Source organism: Rhinoderma darwinii, chromosome 1, assembly GCF_050947455.1.
Source record: "Rhinoderma darwinii isolate aRhiDar2 chromosome 1, aRhiDar2.hap1, whole genome shotgun sequence".
Taxonomy (NCBI): Eukaryota; Metazoa; Chordata; class Amphibia; order Anura; family Rhinodermatidae; genus Rhinoderma; species Rhinoderma darwinii.
This window is the reverse complement of record NC_134687.1, coordinates 234,451,826-234,479,521: the sequence shown is the minus strand read 5'-3', so window position 1 is coordinate 234,479,521 and position 27,696 is coordinate 234,451,826. Positions and strand designations below refer to the sequence as shown.

At 45.7% G+C, this 27,696-nt stretch overlaps 1 protein-coding gene across 1 annotated transcript; it reads right to left on the bottom strand.

Moving 5' to 3' along the window:
- Window positions 1-6,327: 6,327 nt before the first annotated feature.
- LOC142759872 (perilipin-3-like) lies at window positions 6,328-14,272 on the bottom strand. Its single transcript, XM_075862553.1, has 7 exons — window positions 14,185-14,272; window positions 12,709-12,904; window positions 11,333-11,415; window positions 8,299-8,572; window positions 7,622-7,821; window positions 7,410-7,529; window positions 6,328-6,857 (listed from the first exon to the last, which is right to left on the bottom strand). The coding sequence occupies exons 1-7, from the start codon at window positions 14,239-14,241 to the stop codon at window positions 6,498-6,500; spliced, it is 1,290 nt and encodes a 429-aa protein (XP_075718668.1). The 5' UTR covers window positions 14,242-14,272; the 3' UTR covers window positions 6,328-6,497.
- Between the last annotated feature and the right edge of the window lie 13,424 nt (window positions 14,273-27,696).

Genomic DNA, 27,696 nt, shown 5'->3' with positions numbered 1-27,696 from the left:
GGTCCCCATACCGGCGACCGACGTTACAATAAATGTGCCGATGCTAATTATGATTTTATCTCCTCTCACCATGTATGTTTGGTGAGAGGAGATAAAAAAAACTGCTGCTTAGGCCCCCTGCTGCCTCCGATCGTGTCGTGTCCCCCCCCCGTGCCCCTCCCTAACTGCCGGGAAACAAAAGAAAATGGCGCACGCATGCGCTGTGAGTCTAAGGCAGCTATTCTGCCTGTATATAGAAACTGATCAGGGACCCTGATAATTGGTCCCTGATCAGATGGTCACTGTGATATACCTATCACAGTGACCATAGTCCCATATTTACACAATACAGCACAAGATTTGTGCTCTTTCCCTCCCTCCTCTCACTGTAGTTGATCTGTGAGAGGAGAGAGAGAAATACTATAGAAATCTTGTGCTGTATTATACTCGCCAGTGTTCCGATATTGTCCGTAATCACGCCAGATTACCCGTAATCACGCCAGATTACCGGTAATTACTTGTTATCTCCGTAATTCTTTTTTTTTTCCCCGCTGAATTAGTTTTAGTTGCTGTAATTAACTGCGGTTTACCGTATTTTTTTACGTTAGTGTTGTGTCTATATTATATTAAAAAAATAAAAAAAATAAAAATACATTTTAAATACAAAAAAAAAAAAAAAAAATCTAAAAAAAATTTACTTGTTAGTTTAGTGTTAGAAAATAATGAACCGCAGAAGCCGCAGAATGTTCTCTGCAGAGCAGGCATACGCCATGCTGTGCTCTAGCGGTTCCGGCAGTGATACAGACACTGCGTCAGAAGCAGAACTTGGCTCAGAAAGAGACACAAGTTCTGCTTCTGCCACTGGACCCCCCAGCCCTATGGTGGTGGACGCAGCGGTCACCGGTTAAGCGTCAGGAGCCGGGCCTAGTACTGCAGTCCCTCCCGCAATGTGGGATCCTGCAGTTTCTTTCTCCCCCCAAATTCCGCCATTTACAGCGACTCCAGGCATCAACTCTGATGTCACAAATTTTACCCCCTATAATTTTTTTAATTTGTTTATAGGCGATCAGGTCCTGGAACTAATCGTCCAGCAGACAAATTTATACGCCAGGCAATTTGTCACCCAAAATCCCAGTTCTTACTATTCCAGAGGATGGATCCCCACAACCGTCTGTGAAATAAAAAATTTTTTGGGAATTACCCTAAATATGGGGATAGTAAAAAAAACCTTCTATCCGCGCTTACTGGGCTACTAGCGCTATCCATAGCACCCCTGTATTTGCTGCTATCATGACCCGAACGCGCTATGAGACGCTAATGCGCTTCATGCACTTCTCGGACAACTCCCAAATCCCCCCAAGAAGTGACCCAGGCCATGATCGCCTCAACAAGTTGAGACCCCTCATCTCCCTCCTATCTGAGTCTTTTCTGAATTTGTACACCCCTGGACAAAAAATAGCGGTAGACGAGTCCCTTATGGCCTTCAAGGGCCGTCTATCGTTTCGCCAATATATCCCCTCCAAAAGAGCCCGATACGGAGTGAAACTCTATAAGGTGTGCGAGAGCACAACGGGCTACACCTGTGCCTTTTTCATTTATGAGGGCAGGGACCGCCACCTTAATCCCCCAGGATGCCCAGAGGATATTGGCATTAGTGGGAAAATTGTCTGGGAACTCATGGTGCCATTCCTACAGAAAGGGTACCATGTGTACACTGACAATTATTACACCAGTGTCCCCCTGTATAAGTCTCTCCATGCTGCGAATACAGGGGCCTGTGGGACGGTACGAAAAAATAGAGTTGGCTTCCCTCAACAGCTGGTGTCCAGGCGACTAGTAAGGGGTGCGTCACTCTCATTCACCAGTGACCAGTTGCTCGCAATAAAATTGAGTGACAAAAAGGACGTGTACATGCTCTCCACCGTGCACGAGGACACCACAGTGGCAGTGAGAGAGAGGGGCGCTACCTCTGATAAGAGGAAACCGGTCTGCATGGTGGAATATATAACAAGTTCATGGGGGGAGTCGATCTATCTGACCAGGTCCTACAACCGTACCTGGTCAAGCGCAAAACTAGGGCCTGGTATAAAAAGGTAGCGATCTACCTTATCCAGATGGCCACTTACAACAGCTATGTGCTGTACAAGACCCAGGGAACGCTCAGTTTCCTCCAGTATCGGGAGAAAATTATAGAGCACCTCCTGTTTGACTCCCCCGCACCTGGAGACTCCTTTGAGTCAGAGAATGTCAAAAGGCTCACTGAGCGCCACTTCCTTCACCCCGTCCCTGCCACTGAGTAAGGAATACCCCCAAAGGAGATGCCGGGTGTGCAGTAAACACGGAAGGAGGAGGGATACCCGGTTTTACTGCCCCATGTGCCCTTCAAAACCAGGCCTGTGCAACTACCCCTGTTTTGAGACCTACCACACCATTTCTAATTATTAATTTTATCTATCATTTAGGGAACACCAAAAAGGGTGGGGTGGGGGGGGGGGGGGGATTCTTTTTAGGGAGTCAATTTCATTTATTCATATTTTATTTTCATTTCTGAGCTTTCCAAGGGAGGGAGGGATTCTCACGGGGAGGTTTATTTATGTCAGACTGTAAAACTAAATTTCCCCTTTGATTTTTTTTATACATTTCGTGGACAATTAAATCCTGGACTTGATCACTCACAAATGAATACAGTTTATTGTGCAGGAGCCCACATCTGTCTATTCAGAACATGGACCCCACAAGTGCTCTTGAAATAAAAAATAAATGTGGGCATTGCATTTATTAGTAGATAAATCCAACACCTGCGGCCCGTGCCGCCCCTGAATTAGTGGAAGTCGTGCATTTTAGCAATGGTTACAAGAATAAATTGGGGATATATTTCCTTTTTCTTATGACTACGTCCTGCCGCATAGAGCGGTTACATTCCTAATTCTGTACCGTGATACGGGCATGATATTTTTTTTTGGAGGATCTCTAATAATCGAGCTGTTCCTTATCAATACACCATGGGCTTTGTTACTGTTCTTCAGGAAATACTGACATCATTTTGGGGATTAGTGATCTTTTACTGTTCCTATAGATGGTTTTGGACACTGTCCCTTTATATATTCTGTAGGTGATTGGTTGTTTTGTGCACATAGCGGTTCCTACCTTGCCGGGCAGGGGCCTGTTATGGTGTACCGCGTCACTTGGCACATTTGCCCCTCATAAGGATTGATGGAGCTAAAGAGACGTTGTACAACCAGTCACTGAAGGAAAAAAAAACCCTTGTCATGACAGCCCTGCAGGTGTTCTTCTATCTAGTGAACAGACTCGAGTTTGCAACATAGTTGGATACATTTTCCTCCATTTGTTTGAAGATATTGCCCGTCACTCCAGTAGTTTATTTTTTCCTGACTGATTTTATATTAGGACAGAATTCTGTCCACAATGACATCATAATGGCACCAACTGCTTCAGCAAGACAGTCATAAGTACAGGCAAATACGTCTATAGTGACATGTATCCGTTATCAATACACGGCTTCACTTCTATTCTGTGCCGCACAAATTTATTAATGTGGCATATTTCTAACAAAATAACCTTCTACGTCCCCTCTATTTCATGTGGAAAAGTAATAAGAGTTTGAAGAAAACATTATATACCCAGTGTCTGAAATGAGCCATTATTTCCTCCTTTAAAAAAATTTTGGCCCGCATGCCCACTACATGAATACCTTTAGGGGTTTAGTTTTTAAAATGGTCATTTCTGTGTGGTTTTTTTTTGTTCAGGCAGCTCAATGCCTCTAAATGCATGATATCGTGCCTAGAATTTATTCAATTGTGCCCTGAAAGCCAAAGGGTGCTCCCTCTCTTTTTGGCCCAGCCACACGTCTAATAAGCAGATTGGGGCAACTATGAGAGTATTTTTGAAAACAGGGTGATAGATTTGGGGTGTTTTTCTTCATTCTCATGGTCGCTTTACAAAATCAGTCTTCAAAGTGATACTTTTATGAAAAAAGTTAGATTATATTTTTTTATGCCTGCTTTGCATGAATTCTTACAAAAAACCTGTGGGGTCAAAATACTTACAACACCCCTTAATAAATACCTTAAGGGGTGTAGTTTGCAAAGTGGGGTCACTAGTGGGGGTTTCCATCATTCTGACACCTATGAGCCTCTGAAAACCTGGCTTTGTGCAGGAAAACCAAATGTACTTCAAAATGTCTAAAATTATTACTAAACTTGTAAGTCTTCTAAATTGCTCAAAAAAATTTATTTTTCCAAAAGTGCTGCCAAAAGAGTAAAGCGATGGAAATATATATTTAATAAAGAAAAAAAAAAAAATTGTACTGTGTATATGGGACATATTGCCGTTAAAAATAGGGAAAAATGATAATTTACAAAAAAAAAAATCTATTTTTTTATTAATTTCCGCAAATCGTATCAGTCTACTTTTACCACTAAAATAAAGTACAACATATGACGAAAAAACAACGTCAGAATTACTTGGATATTCAAAACTTTTGCAGAGTTATTTGCTGATAGTCACACATACCAGATTTAACAAATCTGGCTTGGTCATTAAGGCCCAAACAGGCCCAGTCATTAAGGGGTTAAAGGTAGTGTTGTCCCTCACGGTTCGGGTTTTTAAACTGCACATGGTGCCAAAAAAATAAAATCCACTATCTGGATTTGCTTCTGAGACTGGGGTATCAGTCCATTAGCACACTAGGGTTAAACATGGGATATTTCTAAACTGCAGAATCTGTGCAATAAATATTTAATATTTTTCTGGTTAAACCTGTGTTACAGAAAATTCTTATACACACAAAAATTCAATTTGTAAATTTCCCCTCTACTTTGCTTTATTTCCAGTGAAACACCGAAGGGGTTAAGAAAATTTGTTAATGCAGTTAAAGACTTTAAGGGGTGCAGTTTTTAAAATTGGCTGATATATGGAGACTAATATAGAAAGGTCCTCAAAACCACGTCAGAACTGAACTGGTCCCTGGAAAAATATAGCCTTTGGAAAGTCTTGAAAATGAGAAATTGCTGCTAAAGTTCTAACCCTAGAGAAATGGTTTGCATGTTTTTTTTAATCTAAGAAGGAATATGGGAAACGTTAACTTGTAACTATTTTGTGTTACTACTATCTATTTTACAAGCAGACATTTAAATTTAGAAAAATGCTAATTTTAGGCAAACTATCTAAATTTATTTGTTTAACAAATAAATATTAAATTAACTGAATTTTACCACTAACCAAGCACAATGTGCTGTGAGAGGACTCAGAATCTTAGATAGGTGAAATCATTCCAAAGTTACCACATTACTTTGCCAGATTTAAAAAAAATTCTTAGAAATATATATATATATATATATATATATATATATATATATATATAGTCCACAAGGCCAAAACAGGCTGTGTCCTAAAGGGGTTAATTCCAGAGAATAGTAATGTTAATGCTACCACCTTTGTAGCAGCAGTCTGGTGAAGAACCTTTCCTTTTCTAGCATTACTGCATATCAAAAGTGTAAGCACATTGCAAGGTGTCTTCCACTTCATCTAAAGCCAGAAAAAAAAAAAAAATTCACTTTGCTGAGATCGGGGAATAGAAATTCTATGGACTGATTAATTAATACATTACTTTGAGGCCGGATTTACACGCGAATGTGTTTTCCACACGCAAAAAGGTACTGAACAGCTCCATGTGTCATAACCATATGATGCGTGGCGGCGTGATTTTTGCGCAGCTGCCATTATGACACTATGTTTGTGAACAGAAAATCACGTGGTGCTTTTCATTCACACTTTACTGCTCTTGCGCGAATCACACGGAAGTGCTTCCGTGTGATTTTCACACACCCATTGACTTCAATGGGTGCGTGATGCACGAGAAACGCACAAATATAGGACATGTTGTCAATTTCAGGCAGTGGCTACCAGCTGCGTGTAAAAAAAAAACAAACTAACATAGGTCCGTGCAAGGCGCGTGACAACCACGTGCGTTGCACGGACGTATAGAGTTTGTCTAAGCCCCGAGTGTTAGGGTACCCTCACAGCAATTCCTGTGGCTCAGCCACAATATGCGAGGCCAAGAGACAGTTTACTGTGGTTTTACAGCTGGTACTGGTGTAGCACATTGTTCACAAAAGCCATTTTTCTGCATACCTTTAATGTATACCAAAATACTATTTAAGCGCCAACAAGTAAAAACCACAACTGTACTGTCCAAGTGTGGTGTGAACGGAACCATTCAGACAGGCTGTGTGAGGAGTTTAGTTACTAGCCCAATGGTAGTGTAAGCCCTACCTGCAGAATAAGCCTGGTCAGTTACACTAGAAGAAAATACAGACAAATCCAAAGTGACTGCAAAGTACATTTTATAAATTGGCATAACAGTACAAGAACAATGTGGAGTCGATACCCAAGCACTAGTTCTAAAGCAGAGCGATCAGCCAAACTGTAGAAGCCTCACAAAGACAAGTCCTACCTCAGACCAAGATTAATTGCATACATTTGGGGCAACAGATTACTTATTGCCGCTTCTCAGGATCTTCAGGCGTTTCTGGAAGTTCAACCAGCTGAGGGGCAAAAGGGCCTACCAGCCACGTCAAGGGAGTATTTGCCACCACATAGCTTAAAAGCTCATTCACGTGGTCATGGACTTTTGCGGCTCGTTCTCTGCTTTGTATCAGAATTCCTGCAGAAATATCTCCAAGTGAGTGAGCAGAGGAGAAGGAAGCATGAAGGTCCTGAGCAGTTTGCCGGAGTTGTTGCATTCGGTCCTGTATGTTGGCTGGAAGACCCTGTGCACCGGACACCAGACTAAAGCAAGTAGTTTGTATTTGCTTGGTCAGCATACGGGTCATGGATAACACTCGAGAATCCAAAGGCTGCAAAAAAGAAATAAATAGTCACCATCATGTCTTGTACACAAACTTTGCGTAAATCAGTAGTACATGCGAATATAAGACTATGTAATTATCTCTCCACTTACTAGGCTCCTCTCATCACTCACAAGTTACTGCTTTTACTATCTCCTCAAAACAAGATGGACCATCAGCTCATTGGAGGATCATGTTGCCCATAGAGGGAGAAGATGGAGCAGGGTGAGAGCCAGAGGAACATATGTGGCTGCAGCTTCTGGCAAGTACTACCCAACCCATTGCTGGATTCACAGCCACACACATCCTCCATGTTGCTGCAGTTTGAGGGTGTTCTGTAACCTGCTCCCCAATGTATGACAGACGTGATCGCTAGGCTCCATCCACTAGCTCAGCCAAAACATGATAATTAGAATGTGTTTTACCCATTGAACTTGATGGGGTGGGTAAAAACCTGCAACAAACAGCAAACTGCAGCAGAAACTGCCATTTTACCACAGAACATATAATGGAAAAAAAATATATACATATTCCACACTGTTCAACCTTCAAATTCATCACCTGTTCAGGTTCAGTCTCCCCATCTTCAGATGTGGTTCCCGATTGCTTGAGACTCCATTCCAGCCACAGCTGGTGCAGTTTCTCTTGGCCACCATGAACGCTCTGCTTGACTGTTTCCATCTTTGCAACAAAAAAAATATATGATATAAATCTCTTTAGAAACTACAGTAGAACAACATTTAGATTTTTCTTCTAACAATACAGAATCCTACCAGGTCAATAGTTTGGTGAAGCTGTGCTAGAGTTGCCACAGTGGTGATCTGGGCACTCCTCACCTTGCCCAGAGAATGCTGGTATGCTCGATGACGCAGACGAGAAGACAAAGAACCCAAACGAACATAGTAACTCTGCTGTTCCCTTTGTTGTTGAAGTGGAGTTACTTCAAATCCCTCTACAGTGGAGGCAAGTTCAGCTGTGGATAAATCATTCAATAGTCAGGACCTCGTGTAAAATAGGAGACTTTCCCATAGAAACAACTGTACAATGTGACGAGAGGGAGAGCGGCAATCTAATTCATTAGCATGGGCTACTGATACTTTCCATAGCCTTGGTCTTGATTGTGGTGGTTTATATCGCATTGTTAGAAGTACAGCTGCCTGGAGCAGACATGTTTGTAATGCTTGGTTTTCTGGGTTGAGGTGACATGTTAGTTACAGAATAGAGGTCAGCGTACAATGTTAGTGAGCATTATGCAGCTTCTTATGTAGAACTTACTCCACATTTGAAAACTGCAACAAACATTACAGGATGGGGAGAAAAAAATATATATAATTCTCAAACTAGTCCCCCATTTCCCTGCTAACAAAGATACTGCATACAAACATTACACTGCAAGCAAATAACAGAAATGGGACAAGTACGTTACACGGGAAAACCTCCAGTTACTCACACAGCTCTTCATCTGTCATAGGAAGGTAGTGATCGGCCCACTCCTCAGACTTCCCCAAGACTGTATCCAGGCTGCTGGTTACAAACTGCCCTACATGCGTGTCCATCACTGATGAGACTACAGACCGAGTCACGTCCATGCTTCCCTGTACTGCACCAGCTGCCATGCCCATTATACCAGACACTGCACTTGTGACAGTATCACGGGCACCAGTCACCGTACCAACTACAGTATCACGAGCTCCAGTCACCAGCTCCTTTGTGTCAGACACAACCTGAACAAAGACAAAGTCTCATTTAGCATATCCAGACCACTGTTGCTGAAGTTTTGATGTCGAGCGCATTGCAAGTTTAGCAGTTTCTTATTGCGGCTCTGAAACCTAGATTTATCGTGGTTAAACTCGATAATAGAATGTTACTCAGATTAACCAGCCCCCCCCCCCCCCAACTAAAGGCTAAGTTTACACTTTGTTGCATGTCAAATTTTTTTGTTTTTGATTGATAAACTAGTTGAGGAGCAAGAGTTTCTGAAAAACAGCCACAGTAAGACAAAACAAGGGGGGGGATTCACACGAGCGTGTATTCGGTCCGTGTGGTTCTCACGCGGCACGCATGGACCAATACAAGTCTATGGGGCAGTACAGACAGTCCGTGCTTTTTGCGCAGCGTTTGTCTGCTGCGCAAAAAGCGCGACAGGTTCAATAACTCTGCGTATTTCGCGCATCACGCACCCATTGAAGTCAATGGGTACGTGAAAACCACGCAGGTTGCACAGAAGAACTTCCGTGCGAACCGACTGAAACAGCGCACCAGCTCCACGTGCTTTTCTGTTTCCGACCATCCAAACGGAGTGTCTTTGAGATGAGCGAAGCCGGACAAGCGAACCGAACTTCACCGGGTTCGGCCGAACTTGTTTCGGCCGAACCCGGCAAAAAAAAATTATCGGTACGCGACGTCAGGAGATAGTCACTGTCCATGGTGCTGAAAGAGTTAAACTGTTTCAGCACCATGGACAGTGACTACCGATCCCAATATACATGAACCTGTAGAAAAAAAAAAAACTAAGTTCTGACTTACCGCTAACTCCCGGCTTCTTCCTCCAGTCTGACCTCCCGGGATGACAATTCAGTCCAAGTGACAGCTCCAGCCAATCACAGGCCAAGCACAGGCTGCAGCGGTCACATGGACTGGCGTGTCATCCAGGGAGGTGGGGCCCGATGTCGAGAGGCGCGTCACCAAGGCAACGGCCGGGAAGTTCTCGGTAAGTACGAACTTTTTTTTCTAACAGGTTTTTCGATAGGATGTGTTCGGCATTCACTGTCAAGGGTGCTGAAAGAGTTAGCTCTTTCAGCACCTTGGACAGTGACGGCCGTCGACTAGCCTCATCTCTGATGGCGGCTACGCGAAAATCACGCAGCCGCGCATCAGACACGGATGACACGCAGCTGTCAAATGGTTTTTGCGCGCGCAAAACGCAGCGTGGTTTGCGCGCGCAAAAACGCAACGTCCGTCTGTATCTCCCCTAAGTGTGAAGCCAGCCTAACTGACTAGTCTCCAAATAGGTCTGCTAATAGCAGAGCGGTCATAGATAAGTGCTTTCGTAATTACAGGAAGAGAACAAGAAGCAGTCACTGGATTGCTCACAGCATTTAAGGGGTTAAACAGGCAGAGCAATCACTGTTCCTGCCAGTTAGTCCCAGGTATCAGCTGTAATGCACAGCTGACACCCGCTGTATACAGAACAGGCTCCACAGGTGAGATCACCCCCGCACCACGACGTGCTATTAGGTCGTAGTGCAGAAACACGTTAAGAACCATGCGGGAAAACAGGCCACTATAAGGCCAATTCACACATGGCAGTTTTGCCAAATCCAGGAGTTATTTCTAAGTCCACTGTGGTTGGAAAAAGCAAAACCACAATTTGGTGAGTTTTTGCAATGCTGTTGTAAAAATGCTGCTGCACATAAGGCACCAAATAGTGGTAAAGAAAATAAAACTGCAGTGTCAATGGACCCTAAAGGGGGGGGGCGCGGAGTATAAAGAAAGTTAACTAAGTTTTTAAAACCCGCACTGTGAATATGGTTCACGACTGGTGACAAAGGGTCATTGATGCCCCTGTGGCCAGTTCAAATTTTCAATTTCAGATATGAGCTTCTTTAATGATTATATCTTTGAAACTGTTTGGAATATCACAACTATTTTTACTCTGACGACTTGAGGCTTTTAATTCTAGATTGGTTTAAACACAGTCTTCTCCCCGTCAGCCTGGATCGCTGTGACGGGAGAGTAAAGAGGGCTAGAAGGCTATATTCACACGACGTGGTAGAAAGAAAAAAACAAAATAAACTGCCATTTAGGCTGGGTTCCCTCGTAGCGTAAACTCTGCAGGATTTCTGAAGCGTTTACAGTAGCAGCAGAGTGGCTGAGATTTAGTATCACATGCCACTGCTGTGGAAACAGAAAAAAAACAAGAACTTGACTTGTGGAATTTAATTCCGGAGCATGTGAATTTATGCTGATTTTACGTTGCAGGTTCTCCATTGAATTCAATGAGGATGAAAAACCTGTGACAGAAAGCCAAGCATTGCAACTTCTGCAGTGTAATCGCAGCATTTACACTGGAAAACAACGCCATGCCAGAAGAATAAAACTTAGCCAGAACACCCACTTTCCGGCAGTCCGGCCTCCTGGGATGACGTTGCATCCCAATTGAATGCAGATCACAGGCTGAAGCGTCACATGGCCTGTAACGTCATCCAGGGAGGCTGGAGCGGATGTCAGAGGAGAGACGGGGTAAGCATGAAAGGCTCTTCTGTAGCAGAATTTCCATCCAAAAAAAAAAAAGAGCTTTGTCCTAACCACCTGAAAACCCCAGAGCTGTGTAGATAGTGCCTACATAGATAGCATCGGTGTCCCCTGTTAGTGCCCATATAATGCCACAGTGAGCAAGTGCAAGAGTCCGTTTTCTGCAGTTACTTTGTAACAGAAAACCTATAACCCTGAGGGCATAAGAGAATTGAGCAGTTCGCACTTACCTTCTCAGTTGGCTGGTGAAGTATAGGCAGTGTTGATTCCAGTTTGTCTAAACCTTTGCAGGCAAGTTCATTTGCAGTTGCAACTAAGAAGAAAGGCAGAGGTTTTGGCTTTATTTTTATTAATGGGGTTCTTGAAGTGGAGGTGATGTCCGATTGGACAATCCCATATCCTTACGGGGAGAAAAATAAAAAAGACCAGGGTGTTCTGCTGCCGGGATGCCACTAATTGGGAAATTAAGAATTACATGGTTTCCATTGAAATTCATCAGCTGTCAGTGTAAAGCAGAGGCATGCCAGGTCCACCAAAGATCCTCGAGGGTGCTGTCCACTCCAACTAAGACACACGGCTGTAAGACTGGGTAATACCAAGAGACAGCTTTTGTTTAACGTGGATCAAAGCAATTGGTCTGTGGTTAGTGGATACTGCCACCAGCTATAGGGGCAGACTATCGGTTCAACCTCTTTCAGGGGGTAATGATTGGGCATGTGGGGTTTCAATCTGCCCTGATCCTTACTTTCCAGGAGATAAGTGGCTACGAGAAACATATCTATACACACACAAGATACCGACATAGCAGATCACAGAAAGTATTTTTATGGGGCGGGGGAGATTGTTTGGCCAACAGCTGTTGTCTGACACGGCACAATCTACTTAAAGTGGTATTCCCATCAGTTTTTCCCTGCACAGCAGTGCCCTAGCAACCCAGAATGTAGGGAAAGTGTAGAAGGAGATGCAGTTCTAAATCAGTGCTGCAGCCCCTTCATTCTCAGGATCAGTGGGGCCCCCCCAGAGGTCAGTAAGGCCCCATGCACACGACCGTATTTTTTTCCCTCCTGTAAATAGAGGTCCTTTGTCACACATTTTTAACCCGTATTTACGGACCCATTTTCTCTGCTTCTCTTTATTCAAATCAGGCATGAGCCTCCAGACAGGGGAATCACCCGACGTCGCCTAGCAACGCTCCCGTAATTTAGGGTGCACACACAAAGCCACCCGTAATTACGGGAGCCCCATAGACTTCTATGGGCCTGCCTGTGCCGTAATTACGGCCTAAAATAGGACATGTTCTATATTTTGCAACAGCCCGGGCACCTTCCCGTAAGCATACGGGAAGGTACCCATGGCCGATAGAAGTCTATGGGCCCGTAATTACGGGCGTTTTTACGTTCGTGTGCATGGGGCCTTAGAGAGTGTTACTCTACAGCAGCACAACGGTAGGACAATTTCAATAGAGGTAATTACCGTTGCTTAATTTTACATATAGGTAGCACTTGTAACTTTTTTTAAAAAGTGCAAAGGGTGTTAATAGCCCATAAGACCAGGCACACGCTTAACAGGAGGGGAAAAATAAAAAGGTTTTGTTAAATATACTCACTTTGCGGCTCCAGTCGGCTTAGAAGAGGCTTTGATCCAGTTACTGCAGCATCAGTTAAGGTCTTTGCTCCTTTCTCAGCAACATCACAAACGTTGCGGATGTACGGGTGACTATCCTTAGTAGAATTGTAGGCCGCACTCACCACACTGCATGCAGAGCTGACAAGAGGTAGATGTGTAACACGTCCCACCACATTCTGCTGTAGACAAGTAGATCGTGAACACTTCTGACTAAAGGGGAAACAACCATTCCCTAGAACGCATCTCACTTATTTTATTAGAGGGAAGGGCCACTGCAGACGACCCCACTTGTTAGAAGGGTCCTTGACAATAAGCGGATCACAGAATGTCCACGTGTGGGCACCCCCAGAAATACAGTAATCTCTGGGCAAACTTTAAAGTGTTACATTTCCCTGCAGTGCCAGAGGGAAAATAAAAAGGTGTTTTCCAGCCCCTGAAAATTGATGGCCTATCCTCAAGATAGGCCATCAATAGCTGATGGGTCAGGGTCTGACTATCGGGACCCCCACCAATCATATATTTTGAAGAGGCCGCAGCACTTGTACGAGCGCTGCTTCCCCTTAATTTCCCTTACTTGCTCACACTTCGAATCACCGACACCGCAGCCGTTCACAGTATTGCATTCCCACATTGAACATACCGCAATACCTGGGTATCACCGCTACGTTCGTGTCAACAATTCAGTGAGTAACTAGAAATGAAAGGGAAACTGTGCTCGTACGAGCGCTGCAGCCCCTTCAAAACAGCTAATCGGTGGGGTCCAACAGCTAGACCCCAACCTATCAGCTATTGATGGCCTATCCCGAGGATAGGCTATCAATTTTTAGGGTCTGGGAAGCCCCTTTAAGCATTATACAGAATCTATCAGTGGGTCGTCTAATGCAGAACCCAGAGCAAGAGACGCCTAGACCACTCTGGCCAAGAGATGAGGATTCTGAACAGGGGACACAGATCACCCCAATATCTGGAAAGGGACCTAAACTGCACAGTCCTTAACCATACCCAGAGAGTTATATTAAATCAGGGGTCCTAATAGTTGCAAGAGGGGCATCTCACCAACACCTGTTTCCAATGGCTCTTCATGCCCTGAGGGGGGGCAGTTCATGCCAAGAGATACTGGAATGTGGGGCAGTAATTTTATTCCCCCCTGAAGATTTTCTTTGAACTCCTGGAGGTGGATGAATAAGTTATAAACTGGGTGGTCTCATTCCCCTTGCCAATAGGGTGTGTGTAAAATCACTGCCCCACCGACAAGGTGAACAGCAGCTGCCACATTAGCCACATTTCCAGACGGAATAAGAAGGCAGAGCACGATTCAGAGTAACCGGTTCTCCATCAATGACCTAATGTACACACCACAGTCTTAGCCCTAAGATGCAAAGGGCACGCGGTTATCGGCACAGAACAGATCGCTAGTAGCTGCCAGCAGAGATAACAGAACGTCACCACATGTCACCTGTTGCTCGGGAGTCTCATCCACCTGGGCAGAGGGTTCCGTTCCGTTTGTTGACATGATGCCAGGAGATTTGCAGCTGGTATTTAACCTGAGGACACAGAGCAAGAACACGCAGAAAGTGAACGCAAGACATCAAAGCAAAGGCGCCGCTACACAGAAAACCGAACACAACGGTATATCCACCGCCATGACAGAGACACGGGAAAAAACCTTCTCCACCCAGAGGCAACAAACGGAGCGGCCGCACAGGTGACCCCGTGCCCCTCAGCCCGCCCTTCACTCACCGAACAAGTGGTCCGCCTCAGTGCGCTTCACCTCCCTGCACTTGGCCGCTATTTAAAGAGGCGGTGACGTCGCGCCAGCCCCATGAGGGCGGGGTTATCAGGGGGACGGACTGGGCAAACTACCACGTGCTCGGCTATGGAAAGTTTCTGTCGTGAATATTTGGGAAGATTTATAAAATGTAGTTCAAGGAAAAACGCCAATCAGGTCGCACCTTATACATTGCACCTCTGAGAACTGGGATTGGATTGGTTACTATTAGCAACTACTCCACTTTAGCACCAGTTTTTATGTTACAGTTTGTCTATGACCTCCAGTCATGTTCTCCACATGAGCCCTATTTACACCAACAGATTCCACCGCACGATAATCGCTTACTGTGAATAGGTGTAGCGACTGAACGACTAGCGATAGAACGCTCCTTGAGCGTACAAATAATCGTTTATACGAACAGAAAAATAATTGTTGGTCGTTCTGACATTGTGGTTTATAAACATGAATCGTTTATTGATAGCAGATGTGTGACAGTGTTAAATAGGCGACCAAACGATACATATTAATATATATTGAGATGATAAGCTGTGTAAATACGTGTCCGTAATCGCTATATGATCGCTTACAGCAATCGTATCAAAGGTCGCTAATGCGAATATCTGCACGTGTAAATGAACCTTAAGGGCTCATGCACACGACCGTAGCCGCGTGCACGGCCGTGATTTTCGGGTCGGCCGGCTGCAGACTGTCAGCTGCGAGCCGTCCGCAAATCGCGGGACATGCACATGGCCGCGGCCATTATTTTCAATGAGCCCGGACCGCAGAACACGGCCGTAATAAGACAGGTCTGTTCTTTCTGCGGTGCGGGCTCCCGGGCCGTGCACGGACCGTAAAAACTATGGTCGTGTGAATGACCCCATAGAAATGAATGGGGCCGCAATTCACCTGGGACTATCCCTTTTAACCCCTTAACTCCAAGTAAACTATGCATGTATAGTACCAAGTCGCCATTAACTATGTTATGGTTCTGTATATATGTCCATGTTGTTAGGGCCTGTTCACATCAGTGTTTGCCTTCCGTTTGGGCTTTCTGTTCGGCCTCATTTACACGAGCGTATTATACGCGCGTGCGACGCGCGTGCTTTTCACGCGTGTCGTACGCACCTATAATAGTCTATGGGGCTGTTTAGACGATGCGTGAATTTTGCGCAGCGTGAGTGCGTTGCGTAAAACTCACGACATGTTCTATATTCTTGCGTTTTTCACGCAACACGCACCCATTGACTTCAATGGGTGCGTGAAAACAACGCATGCCACACTGACGGTCCTGCGTTGCATGCGCGAAAATCACGCAAGAGCTGTCAAACTCCTGAATGTAAACAGAAAAGCACCACGTGCTTTTCTGGTTACAAACATCCAAACGGAGTGTCAAATTAGAGATGAGCGCACCGAACTTCACCGGGTTCGGCCGAACTCGTTTTAACCGAACCCGGCAAAAAATGTTCGGGTACGCGACGTCAGGAGACAGTCACTGCCCACGGTGCTGAAAGACTTAAACTGTTTCAGCACCATGGACAGTGACTTTCGATCACAATATACATATACGTGTAAAAAAAAAAAAGAAGTTCTGACTTACCGATAACTCCCGGCTTCTTCCTCCAGTCCGACCTCCCGGGATGACAATTCAGGCCAAGTGACAGCTGCAGCCAATCACAGGCCAAGCACAGGCTGCAGCCAATCACAGGCTGCAGCGGTCTCATGGCCTGCCGCGTCATCCTGGGAGGTGGGGCCGGATGACAAGAGAGGGACGCGTCACCAAGGCAACGGCCGGGAGACCGGACTGGAGGAAGCAGGCAGTTCATGGTAAGTGTGAACGTCTTTTTTTATTCACAGGTTGGTGTAGATTGTGATCGGCATTCACTGTCGAGGGTGCTGAAAGAGTTACTGCCGATCAGTTAGCTCTTTCAGCACCTTGGACAGTGACGGGCGTCGACTACCTCATCTCTATGATGGCGGCTGCGCGAAAATCACGCAGCCGCGCATCATACACGGATGACACACGGAGCTGTCAATTGCCTTTTGCGCACGCAAAACGCAGCGTTTTTTTGCGTGCGCAAAACGCACACGCTCGTGTAAATGAGGCCTTCATCTGTTCCGTCAGAGGAAAAGATGAACAGATGAAAGGAAAGTATCGTTTTATTTCAATTCTATTTTTTGGGTTTCAGTTTGCTTCTGTTCCGCTAGGTTTCCGTTTTTTTCACTGAAACAATAGTGTAGTGTGCTGCGTAGGCCCTTATACAACCTACATAGGCCCCTTTCAACACATATTAGTCATACAATTACATTTTGTTTTATTAATTTTTCTTTGGCAAGAAAAATATGTATACTATCCTGTGCAGCAAAAACAAATGGGATTGTGGGGCATGCAGTTGAATACGTCTGCCCTTGATGTCTGTAAAAAACATATAATGTGGTGTACATGTGTATTGTTTGACAGGCAAACATAGAAAGCCATGAATTCCATAAATTATACTTCTGGATATTTTTTTTTGCTAATTATTATGCATTTCCAATCAGAAAACATTGGGGGAGATTTATTATTACTGGCATACTGTCACGGCTGTAGGGTATGTGGACCCACTCGGCAGCTCCGCCGTAGCGGAGAAGTAGCTGGCCAAACAACAGTCAATAACAGTCTCTCGGATATGAGTACCTGGGTAAATGATCAGGCAGATACTCGAAGTAGCATACACGCAGGGGTGAACCTAGCCCCTCTGCTGCCTGAGGCGAACTATAAAAAGGCGCCCCCCCCCCCAATCTATCAGAGTTTTCTCATTACTACCTTTACACATCAAACACGCAATATATAAAAAAAAATAAAAATAGGAAAACATTTGTTGTTTATTTGTAAAGTGCTGTTTAACTCCTTAACGCCGAAGGACGGATATATCCGTCCTCAGCAGCTGCTAGTTCGCGCAGGAGGACGGATATATCCGTCCTGTGATCGCGCGGGTACTGACAGCGTACCCACGCGATCAGCGGCAGGAGCACGGCTGTTATACACAGCCTGGCTCCTGCTGCAACTGCCGTAATCGAAGCGCGCTCCGATTACGGCAGTTTAACCCATTAAATGCCGCTGTCAATAGTGACAGCGGCATTTAATGTGTTTGACAGAGGGAGGGAGCTCCCTCTGTCACCCCATCGGCGCCCCCGCAAACAAATCGCGGGTCGCCGTCGGGTTTCCATGACAGCCGGGGGTCTAACAAAGACCCCCAGGTCTGTCTTCAGCATCTGCCTGTTAGGCGATGCCGGAGGCATGACCTAATAGGTTGCCTGTCAGTTTTACACTGACAGGCAATAATGCTTTGGTATACTAAGTATACCAAAGCATTATATATGCGATCAACAGATCGCATAGTGAAGTGTCCTGATGGGACTTTAAAAAAAAATGACAATCCGTTAAATAAAGTTTGTAAATAAAAAAATAAAAAAATTACAGTCAAAGTCAAATAAAACTACTTTTTTGGCCCAAAAAGTGGTTTTATTTAGTAAAACTGTCAAAACAAATCACACATAAACATATATGGTATCCCCGCGATCGTAACAACTTGACCAATAAAATGAACACATTAATTAAACCGCCGGATGAACGGCGTCCAAAAAAACGCAAATAACAACGGCAAAATTCTCTCTTTTCTCCCATTTCCCCCATAAAAAATAAAATAAAAGTTAATCTATAAGTCCTATATACCCCAAAATAGTACTAATGAAAACGACACATTGTCCTGCAAAAATCAAGCCCCCATACGGCCACATCGACGGAAAAATACAAACGTTACGGCTCTTGGAATGCGGCGATGCAAAAACAAGTAATTTTTTTCTAAAAGGGTTTTTATTGTGCAAACGTAGGAAAAACATATAAAACCTATACATATTTGGTATCCCCGTAATCGTGCCGACCCATAGAATAAAGTTAACATGTTATTTCTGCTGCATAGTAAACGGCGTAAATTTATAACGTGAAAATTAATGCTGGAATAGCTGCTTATTTTCAATTCTCTCCTAAAATAAAGTTAATAAAAGTTAATGAATATGTTATAAGCATCTAAAAATGGTACAATTACAAAATACAACTTGTCCCGCAAAAAACAAGCCCTTATACGGCTATGTTGACGGAATAAAAAAAAAGTTACGACTCTTGGAATGCGACCGTGAAAAAACAAAAAATAATCCTTGGTCATTAACGTGCAAAATGGCCCGGTCATTAAGGGGTTAATGTATAGAGAAGATTTAAAGAACTCTTTTTACTGTATTACTTTAGTATCATAGATCAGCAACGCAGCATTAACACTGAAAATGGTTTAACATCTTCTATGCCCCCTTTTTATTACCTAATTGACTTATGATTTTTAACCGAGTTCAGTGGCCCGGCGTGGTCAGCATGATGCAGTGACGTCATCGTGCCGGGCAGTTGACGTCATCAGCGTGCTCCCGATTTCTTGTAGGCCTCAGGCCTAAACCAGGCTGTGGCCTACAAGAGCAAACGGCGGAGCAGGGGTTTCTATTGTGGCAAATTAATTATTTTTTTACATTTTATACTGCTAACTTTTTTTTGGTAGGTTCCGCTGGACCGTTTGGACTACGTCGTAGATTCATTGGACTACTTCAATGATCTACTTTAAAAAAAAAAAAAATTGTGAAAGAGGGTTGGATGGGGGAGTTTTGATTTCAATAAAAAAAAAATCTTATGTCTGTTTTTTTTTAATACTTTATTATGGCCTTAGTAATGGCAGCGGTCTGATTCACAGCATTCAATTACTAAGGCTGGGGCTTAGCATTAGCCAGTAAAAAGGCTATCACTAACCCCTATTATTACCCCGGTTCCCACTGCCGCCAGGGATACCGGGAAGAGTCGAGTACGATTCAGTACCTGGCCATCTGAAACGACTGTTAGGCCGCAGGCTGGTATTATCAGGCTGGGAAGGGCCAAAAAAGTGGCCCTTCCCACCCTGGGGATGCTAGGCTGCAGCTGCTTTATTGTATCTGGCTGGTTATGAAAAATTGTGGAAACCCCTCGTCATTTTTTAAAAATAAATTGAAAAAAAATTACGTGAGATCCCCTCCATTTTTCATAGCCAGCCAGATACAATAATGCAGCAGCAGCCTAGCATCACCAGGGTGGGAAGGGCCATGGTTTTTGTCCCTTCCTAGCCTGATAGTACCAGCCTGCGGCCACCCAAGTACCCTTCACTTCAGATGGTCGGGTGCTGGATCGTACCCAGCTCTTTCCAGTACTCCTGGTGGCGGTGGGTACCGGGGTAATAATAGGGGTTAGTGACGGCCTTATTACTGGCTAACACTAAGCCCCTTCTTAGTAATGGACGCTCTCGATCAGACAGCAGCCATTACTAAGGCGGTAATGAAGTATTAAAAAACAGAGACATAAAGTAATTTATTTTATTGAAATTACAACTATTCCACAAAATCCACTTTAACCATTTTATTAAAAAAAAAAAAGAAAAAAAGCTTACATCAGCGAAGTAGTCCAACGAATCTACGACGTAGTCCAAATGGTCCAGCGGAACCTGCAAAACAAAAATTAGCAGTATGAAAAATAAAAATAAAGTTGGCTGCCCCCACAGACATATGAATAAATAGCTACCTTCGGGAACATATTAAAATAATTAGAAAAATTAGGCCCATAAAATAAAACATATCAAATAAAATAAAAAAAATTATAACACCTTTCTTTTAAAGAGAACCTTTCACCTCCCCATACATGTGCAGCTGAGTGCAGCATGTAATGGGGAGGGCCGCACAAACTCTGGGGCACTTTACATATTTTTCCTAGCCACCTTCGTTATTTAGATATCGGTGCTGTAATATTTGGTGCCCGATATTTAAATAACCCCCTGAACTGTTAATGGGGAGGTAATTGGCAAGGGGGCGTGTAACATCGCTGTGACACTGTCCAATCAGCTACAGACAGTTTCAGAGCAAGAGCTGGACAGAGAGCGCGTGCGCGCGAGCGCGCAGCTCCGCCACCACTAAGGAACAGAAGAAGAGTGTGAATTCTTCTTCTTCTGTTTCATGGCATCGGAGCTGTGCGCGCACGCACGCTCTCACTCTTTAGCTCTCGGCAGACAAGGACGACAAGACTGATCTCTCACCTGAGATCACAGTCTTGTACTTGCCTGCCGAGAGCTGAAGAGTGAGAGCGTGCGTGCGCACATGCTCTCCTCTCTCCAGCTCTTGCTGTTGACATTGTCCATAGCTGATTGGACAGTGTCACAGCGATGTTACACGCCCCCTTGCCAATTACCGCCCCATTGGCAGTTCATGGGGTTATTTAAATATCGGCGCCAAACATTACGGCACCGATATCTAAGTAAGGAAAGAGGGTAGAAAAAAAAAATGTAAAGTGCCCCAGAGTTTGTGCAGCCCTCCCCATTACACGCTGCACTCAAATGCAAATCTGTGGGCAGGTGAAAGATTCTCTTTAAAGTGTAACAACTTTTTAAAAAACTTTTGACATGTCAGAAGTTTTGATCAGTGGGGTCCGAACACTGAGACCCCCCACTAGTCGCTAAAACGAAGCAACAGAAGTGCTCGGGTGAGCGGTGTGCCGCTTCAATTCTGTTTGGCTTTCCTTGGAGCAGTGTACGGGCTCAATAGAAAGTCTAGGAGTCCGTACACCGCTCACTCGGCTGAAAGTCAATCATAAATGAAGCGGCATAGCGCTCACCCGAGCACTTCTGCTGCTTCGTTTTAGCGATCGGTGGGGGCCTCAGTGCTCGGTCCCCCACCGATGAAAACTTCGGACATGTCCCTATGATATATAAAGATATCTATTACTGCGATTGGTGCAAGTTTTAATTACTTTTTATTGAAAATGATTTGTACTTTTTGAGATACAGCTGCTTTGTATCCTGTATACAGAGCAGCTGTATATAGCGCTGAGACCTGAATCCATTAGGTCGCCTATTACCGATAACATCTAAGTTATGAACTTAGATGTGATTGGTAACAGCTCGATCCTGCAGGACCCGCTGACCTGACAGATACAGGATACAGCGCTATATACATTATATAATATATTTATTTTAATTAGCGGGGGCAGGTTTATGGGGAAGGATTAGGGCCTGTTCACATCAGCGTTGGCTTTCCATTCCGGGGTTCCGTGGGAGGTTTCCGTCGGGTGAACCCCGCAACGGAAAGTCAAACTGAAACCACAGCTTTCGTAAACGTATCGATCCTCTCCCTCTGACGGAAGAGAGGTAAACGTATATTAATGCTAGTGTGAACAAAGCCCAATACAAGATATTAATATAAAAAAAAAAAAAAACCCCAGGTGGGATTTGAACCAGCAACCTTCCATGTGTAAGGCAGGCAAGCTAACCAGTACCCTATAGAAGCTGTCATAGACAATCCCTGTGAAACTGTAGTAGTTGAGGGTTTACTATTAGTCTCTCCTGTCTCTCTGCTGCGTGTGGGTGGTGTCTGGTCAGAGACTCACAGTCAGACTGGCTGCCGCAGCTGCCGCATTCAGTGTGCACTGTGAGTGACAGTGAGACTCACCAGTCACAGCCCTGTTTGTAGCTTTCCCACGCTAATTAAGCACAGGAAAGCTACAAAGCCAGGAGTATACTGCAAAGGGGGGGGGGCGTTTTACTGACAGCAGAGGGCTCCATAGGGGGGAATTATCCCCCCACCATAGAGCCCTGACTAGTTACTATACTGAAAGGTTAGGGGGGTCTGAGCATCTGACTGACTGCTCTAAAGGGGGGGGGCAGAATCCCCCCCTATAGAGCTCTCTGCAGTAAGTCAGATGCTCAGACCCTCCCCCACCCACACTAATCCTTTCATTATAGTGATGTGAGGGCTCTATGGGGTGGATTATTCCAGCCCCATAGAGCCCTCTGCTGTCGGTAAAATGCCCAAACCCCCCTTGCAGTATACTCACGTCACGGGTCCCGGTCCCAGCAAGGCAGGAATTTACCTCTGCTGCTCGTCGCTCCTCCTGCAGACTTGCTCCTCTCTGCCTGCATGTGCTGTGTGCAGCGTCAGAGGAGGAGGAGTATTACAGACGTTCGGCACGTCTCTCCCCGGTCCAGTCCGTCCCGGGCTGAAAATGCCGCCCCCCCCCCCATTTGGGTAGGTGGTGCCGCCTGAGGCCGTCGGCTCACCTGGCCTCATGGCAGATGCGGCACTGCATACACGTGGTAGAGCAGGCACAGATGATGCTTGGCGTAGCAGATGACACCGGACGTGGCAAATGACACCAGACGTGGCAGATGACTCCAGACGTAGCAGATGGCAACAGATGTGGCAGATGACAACAGACGTGGCAGATTGCAACAGATGTGGCAGATGGCAGCAGACGTGGCAGATTGCAACAGATGTGGCAGATGGCAACAGATGTGGCAGATGAGGCACACACCACTCCAACAATAGCCTTAGGCTCAGCAACAAACACAGCAACAGGATACGGGAACACTGGCAGCAGGATACAACTAAGGAACCATTTGCATAGACGAACACAGGAATACAAACAATGCTCAGGCAAGTTGAGGAGGGGTGGAGTCCTTTTTAAAGTCCAAGGTGTTGTTGGGTTGATTGGGAAACTTTTTAGACAGGTTCACGCTGGCCCTTTAAGGCCAGGAGTGAGCCCGCACACGCATCCTATGGGACACAGGAGAACGCAGCAGCAGTGTGTGTCGGCGTCTCTGAGGAGGGAAACGCCTACATGAAGATACAGTCCTGCGGTCATGGCTGCCGGCAAGTGGGACGTGCCAGTAGTCAGCGATCGCAGGCATAACAGTACCCCCGTTACGCCCCCTCTTCACAGGTGCAGAGTGTAAGAGTAACTTTTGGATGAGAACTGGGGCATTAATCTTCTCCTCCGGCTCCTAGGACCTCTCCTCAGGACCAAACCCTTTCTAGTCCAAAAGATAGAATGTCTTTCCTGCTACCATCTTGTAGTCCAGAATCTCATTCACGTCAAAGATGTCAGAAGAACCGCTGGGAGCAACTGCAGAATGAGGAGATTTACTGTAGGGGTTCAGAACCACAGGTTTCAGGAGGGACACATGAAATGAGTTGGGTATTCTGAGGGTAGCAGGCAGCAGAAGCTTATAGGACACAGGGTTTATTTGTTGCAAGACTTCGAAAGGTCTTAGGAACCTGGGCACAAATTTGTAAGAGGAAATTTTTAAGCGGATGTTTTTAGAAGATAACCAGACTTTGGATCCATGGGGAAACTGAGGAGGTTCTCTTCTTCACCTATCATCATTCCTCTTCATGCGGTCGACCGCCTGTAGGATAGATGACCTGGTCAGAGGCCAGATGTGAAGAAAGTCCCCAAACATTGAGTTAACTGCGGGTACCTGTGATGTAGCAGGAACTGGAAGAGGGACCGGACCTGTGGATGTTGGCTGTAAACAATGAGGAATGCAGTAGATTCACTTGTGTGGTTCTTGTAGGAGAACACTGCCCAAGGAAGACGTTACACCCAGTTGTCATGCTGAACAGAAATGAAGTGACAAAGGTAATTCTCCAATATTTGGTTAATTCTCTCGACTTGGCCGTTAGACTAAGGATGAGAGGCAGAGGAAAAGTTCAATTTAACATCAATGAGTTTACAGAGGGCTCTCCAGAATTTTGAAGTGAATTGAACCCCCCGATCGGACACGATATGGAGAGGCAAGACAAGCAGAGTAAAGATATTTTGTATGAAGAGGTTACCCAGACGAGGAGCAGAGGGAAGACCGGTTAGTGGGATGAAATGTGCCATCTTAGAAAAACTCCACCACTCAGACAGTAGTGCATCCAATTGAAGGAGGAAGGTCCATTGTAACATCTATGGCCGCGGACCGTCGTTCAGACTTACCCTCTGACGGCCCCAGCCATGGACATCTGTGTTCTCGGCGGCATCTCCCTCCAGGGAGACGCCAGCACTCACTTCCGGGTTCTGAGACTGTTTCCCGCAGGGCGCGCGCGCCCGCCCGCGCGTACAAGGCCTTAAAGGGCCAGTACGCGTCCATTTGTTAATAATCAGTAATGATCCTAGAATGCTGCTTGACTATAAAAAGGGTTCTGCCCACTTGATCCTTGCCTGAGCGTTGTTGTATACCTAAAGTTTGTCTTGCAAATGGTCTCCCAGTGTTTTCTAGTTCCCAGTGTTACCCGTACCTGCTGCCTGTACCCTGTATCCCATGCTACTGTGCCTTTGTGCCATCTACAGTGAAAGTCAAGTCGTGCCTTCTGCTGCATCTACTGTGCCATCTACAGTGAAAGTCAAGTCGTGTCTTCCGCTGCATCTACTGTGCCATCTACAGTGAAAGTCAAGTCGTGTTTTCCGCTGCATCTACTGTGCCATCTACAGTGAAAGTCAAGTCGTGTCTTCCGCTGCATCTACTGTGCCATCTACAGTGAAAGTCAAGTTGTGTCACCGCTACTGTCTACATTGCCTCAGGTACCCTTTCTGGACTATAGTCATTGTTTTGTACCAAGTTGTACCAAGTTGGCCCGCACCGTGACAGTACACTCAGGCCATGGACCCCGCTAGTCAATTCAAGGGCCTGTCACCCTCCCAAGCCATGCAGGCGGACCTGCAGGATCTACGAGCACGACTGTAAAAGATTTGCCTGACACAGCTTCTGTGTCGACGCCCGTGGTTAATCAGTCTGCATCTGTGCCTTGGTCTGGTAGAGTGACTCGATCTGCTACCATTCAGGCTGGTAGGCTCAGGAGTGGGAGAACCTATCATAGCCTGGCCAGACGGTTCTAGCTCCCGCCCTTGGTCTATGTATACCTTCATTTGCTGCTTGTCCTTTGCCTGTGATTCTCTCTGGTTCCTGGCTCTGCTGTTCCTGCTACTTACATTTGACCTGCTCCATATTGACCCTGCTTGATTTACTACTTTTCATCTGCTCTGCTTTTGTTACCACGTACTCTCCTGGTTTGACTCGGCTCGTTCACTACTCCTGTTGCTCACGGTGTTGCCGTGGGCAACTGCCCCACTTCCCTCTCTCCTGTGTACCCTGTCTTGTGTTGTCTGTCGTGCACATATTGAGTGTAGGGACCATCGCCCAGTTGTATGCCGTCGCCTAGGACGGGCCGTGCAAGTAGGCAGGGACTGGATTGTGGGTAGATTAGGGCTCACTTGTCCGTCTCCCTACTCCGTCATTACATAATCACAGGCCCAAATACCTTTTCTACCCTGGTCCCCGACACACTATGGACCCCCTTGAGGCCCTGGCTCAGAAAATGCAGGGTCTTTCCCTACAGGTCTAAGACCTGGCTCAGGGGTGCAACCAGCGTGATGCTACCCTGGTAGTGCCCCCCACCTCACCTCTAGAAACCCACCTCAAGTTGCCTGACCGGTTCTCTGGGGACCGGAAGACTTTTTTCTCCTTCCAGGAGAGTTGTAGGCTCTATTTCCGTTTAAGGCCCCACTCCTCAGTCAGCTGGTGGCCTTACGTCAGGGTAAGAGACCCATTGAGTAGTACTGTTCTGACTTTAGGAAGTGGTGTGTAGCTTCACGGTGGAATGACCCTGCCCTGAGGTGTCAGTTTAGATTGGGTCTGTCGAACGCCCTGAAAGACCTGTTAGTTAGTTATCCCTCTTCGGACTCTCTAGATCAGGTTATGGCTTTAGCAGTACGTCTTGACCGATGTCTCAGGGAACGACGACTCGAACGTCTTTGTGCCTTTTCCTCTGACTCCCCTATGATGGCTTCCACGGAAAACTCGGATGCACCTATGCAACTCGGGGCCTCCGTGTCTCCCCAACAACGTAGAGAGTTCAGCAAGAAGAATGGTCTCTGCTTCTACTGTGGGGATGACAAGCATCAAGTGAACGACTGTCCTAGGCGTAAGAATAAGCAACCGGAAAACTTACGCGCCTAAGTGACCATCGGGGAGGTCGCTTGGGCGCACAGGTATTTCCCGTAAATATGAAGCCATGAGAGAATATATCCAGGAAAGCCTGGCCAAGGGTTACCACCGCCCGTCTACTTCTCCAGGGTAGGTACTGGCTTCTTCTTCGTAGGGAAGAAGGATGGTGGTCTTAGGTTATGCATCCATTACCGGAACTTGAATAAGGTCACTGTAAGGAACCAATATCCCCTTCCTTTGATTCCTGATCTCTTCAATCAGGTTCAGGGGGCCCAATGTCTCTCTAAGTTTGATCTTCGGGGGGCTTATAACCTTATCCGAATCAGGGAAGGGGATGAGTGGAAGACTGCGTTTAACACGCCCGAAGGTCATTTCTAATATCTCGCCATGCCCTTTGGGTTGTGTAATGCTCCCGCGGTCTTCCATAATTTCATAAATGAGGTTTTCAGAGACTACCTGGGGGTAGTGTACCTTGATGATATACTTGTGTTTTCCAAGGACTGGTCCTCCCACATTGAGCATGTCAGGAAGGTGCTCCAGGCCCTTAGGGAAAACAAACTCTTTGCTAAAACTGAAAAATGTGTGTTTGGGGTGCAGGAGACACCATTTTTGGGTCAAATCCTCACTCCTAACGAATTTCACATGGACCCTGCCAAGGTTCAGGCTGTGGCGGAATGGGTCCAACCTGCCTCCCTGAAGGCTTTACAGTGCTTCCTGGGGTTCGCTAATTATTACAGGAGATTTATTGCTAACTTCTCGATCATCGCTAAGCCTCTTACGGACCTTACTCGCAAGGGTGCTGATCTCCTCCACTGGCCTCCGGAGGCGGTTCAGGCTTTTGAGGTCCTTAAGAGGTGCTTTGTCTCTGCCCCAGTGCTGATTCAGCCTAACCAAATGGAGCCATTCATCGTGGAGGTTGACGCCTCCGAGGTGGGAGTGGGTGCTGTCTTGTCCCAGGATACCAGGGGTCTCACCCATCTCCGTCCCTGTGCCTACTTCTCCAGGAAGTTCTCCCCCACTGAGAGTAACTATGAAGTTGGCAACCGCAAACTCTTTTTTTTTTAAATCAATCCAATTTTATTGATACGAACACAGAAATGAAATAACACATTAACATTCACATTACAATTTTCATACATCGTATACAATAGTTACAGCATATCAGGAAATCCCCAACTTCCCCCCTTTCCCCCCTCCCCGCACAGCCCCTCACTATATCTCCGCCCTTTGTTTCTAGTACCATTCCTGGCCAGAGCACATTTCTCTTATCAAGGTTCCCCACCACCCCTTCTTTGCTCCAGACTCTATCACCCCCAGTTCCTCAGACGACTCTTGCCCT

What these genes read in the sequence shown, in the direction of transcription:
- LOC142759872 (XM_075862553.1), bottom strand. Translation starts at nt 14,241, where the DNA reads ATGTCAACAAACGGAACGGAACCCTCTGCCCAGGTGGATGAGACTCCC. An exon ending in TTCACCAGCCAACTGAGAAG is followed by an intron (nt 8,573 to 11,332) that starts GTAAGTGCGAAC and finishes GTCTTTGTTCAG; the next exon opens with GTTGTGTCTGACACAAAGGA. An exon ending in GGGAGACTGAACCTGAACAG is followed by an intron (nt 6,858 to 7,409) that starts GTGATGAATTTG and finishes TCTTTTTTGCAG; the next exon opens with CCTTTGGATTCTCGAGTGTT.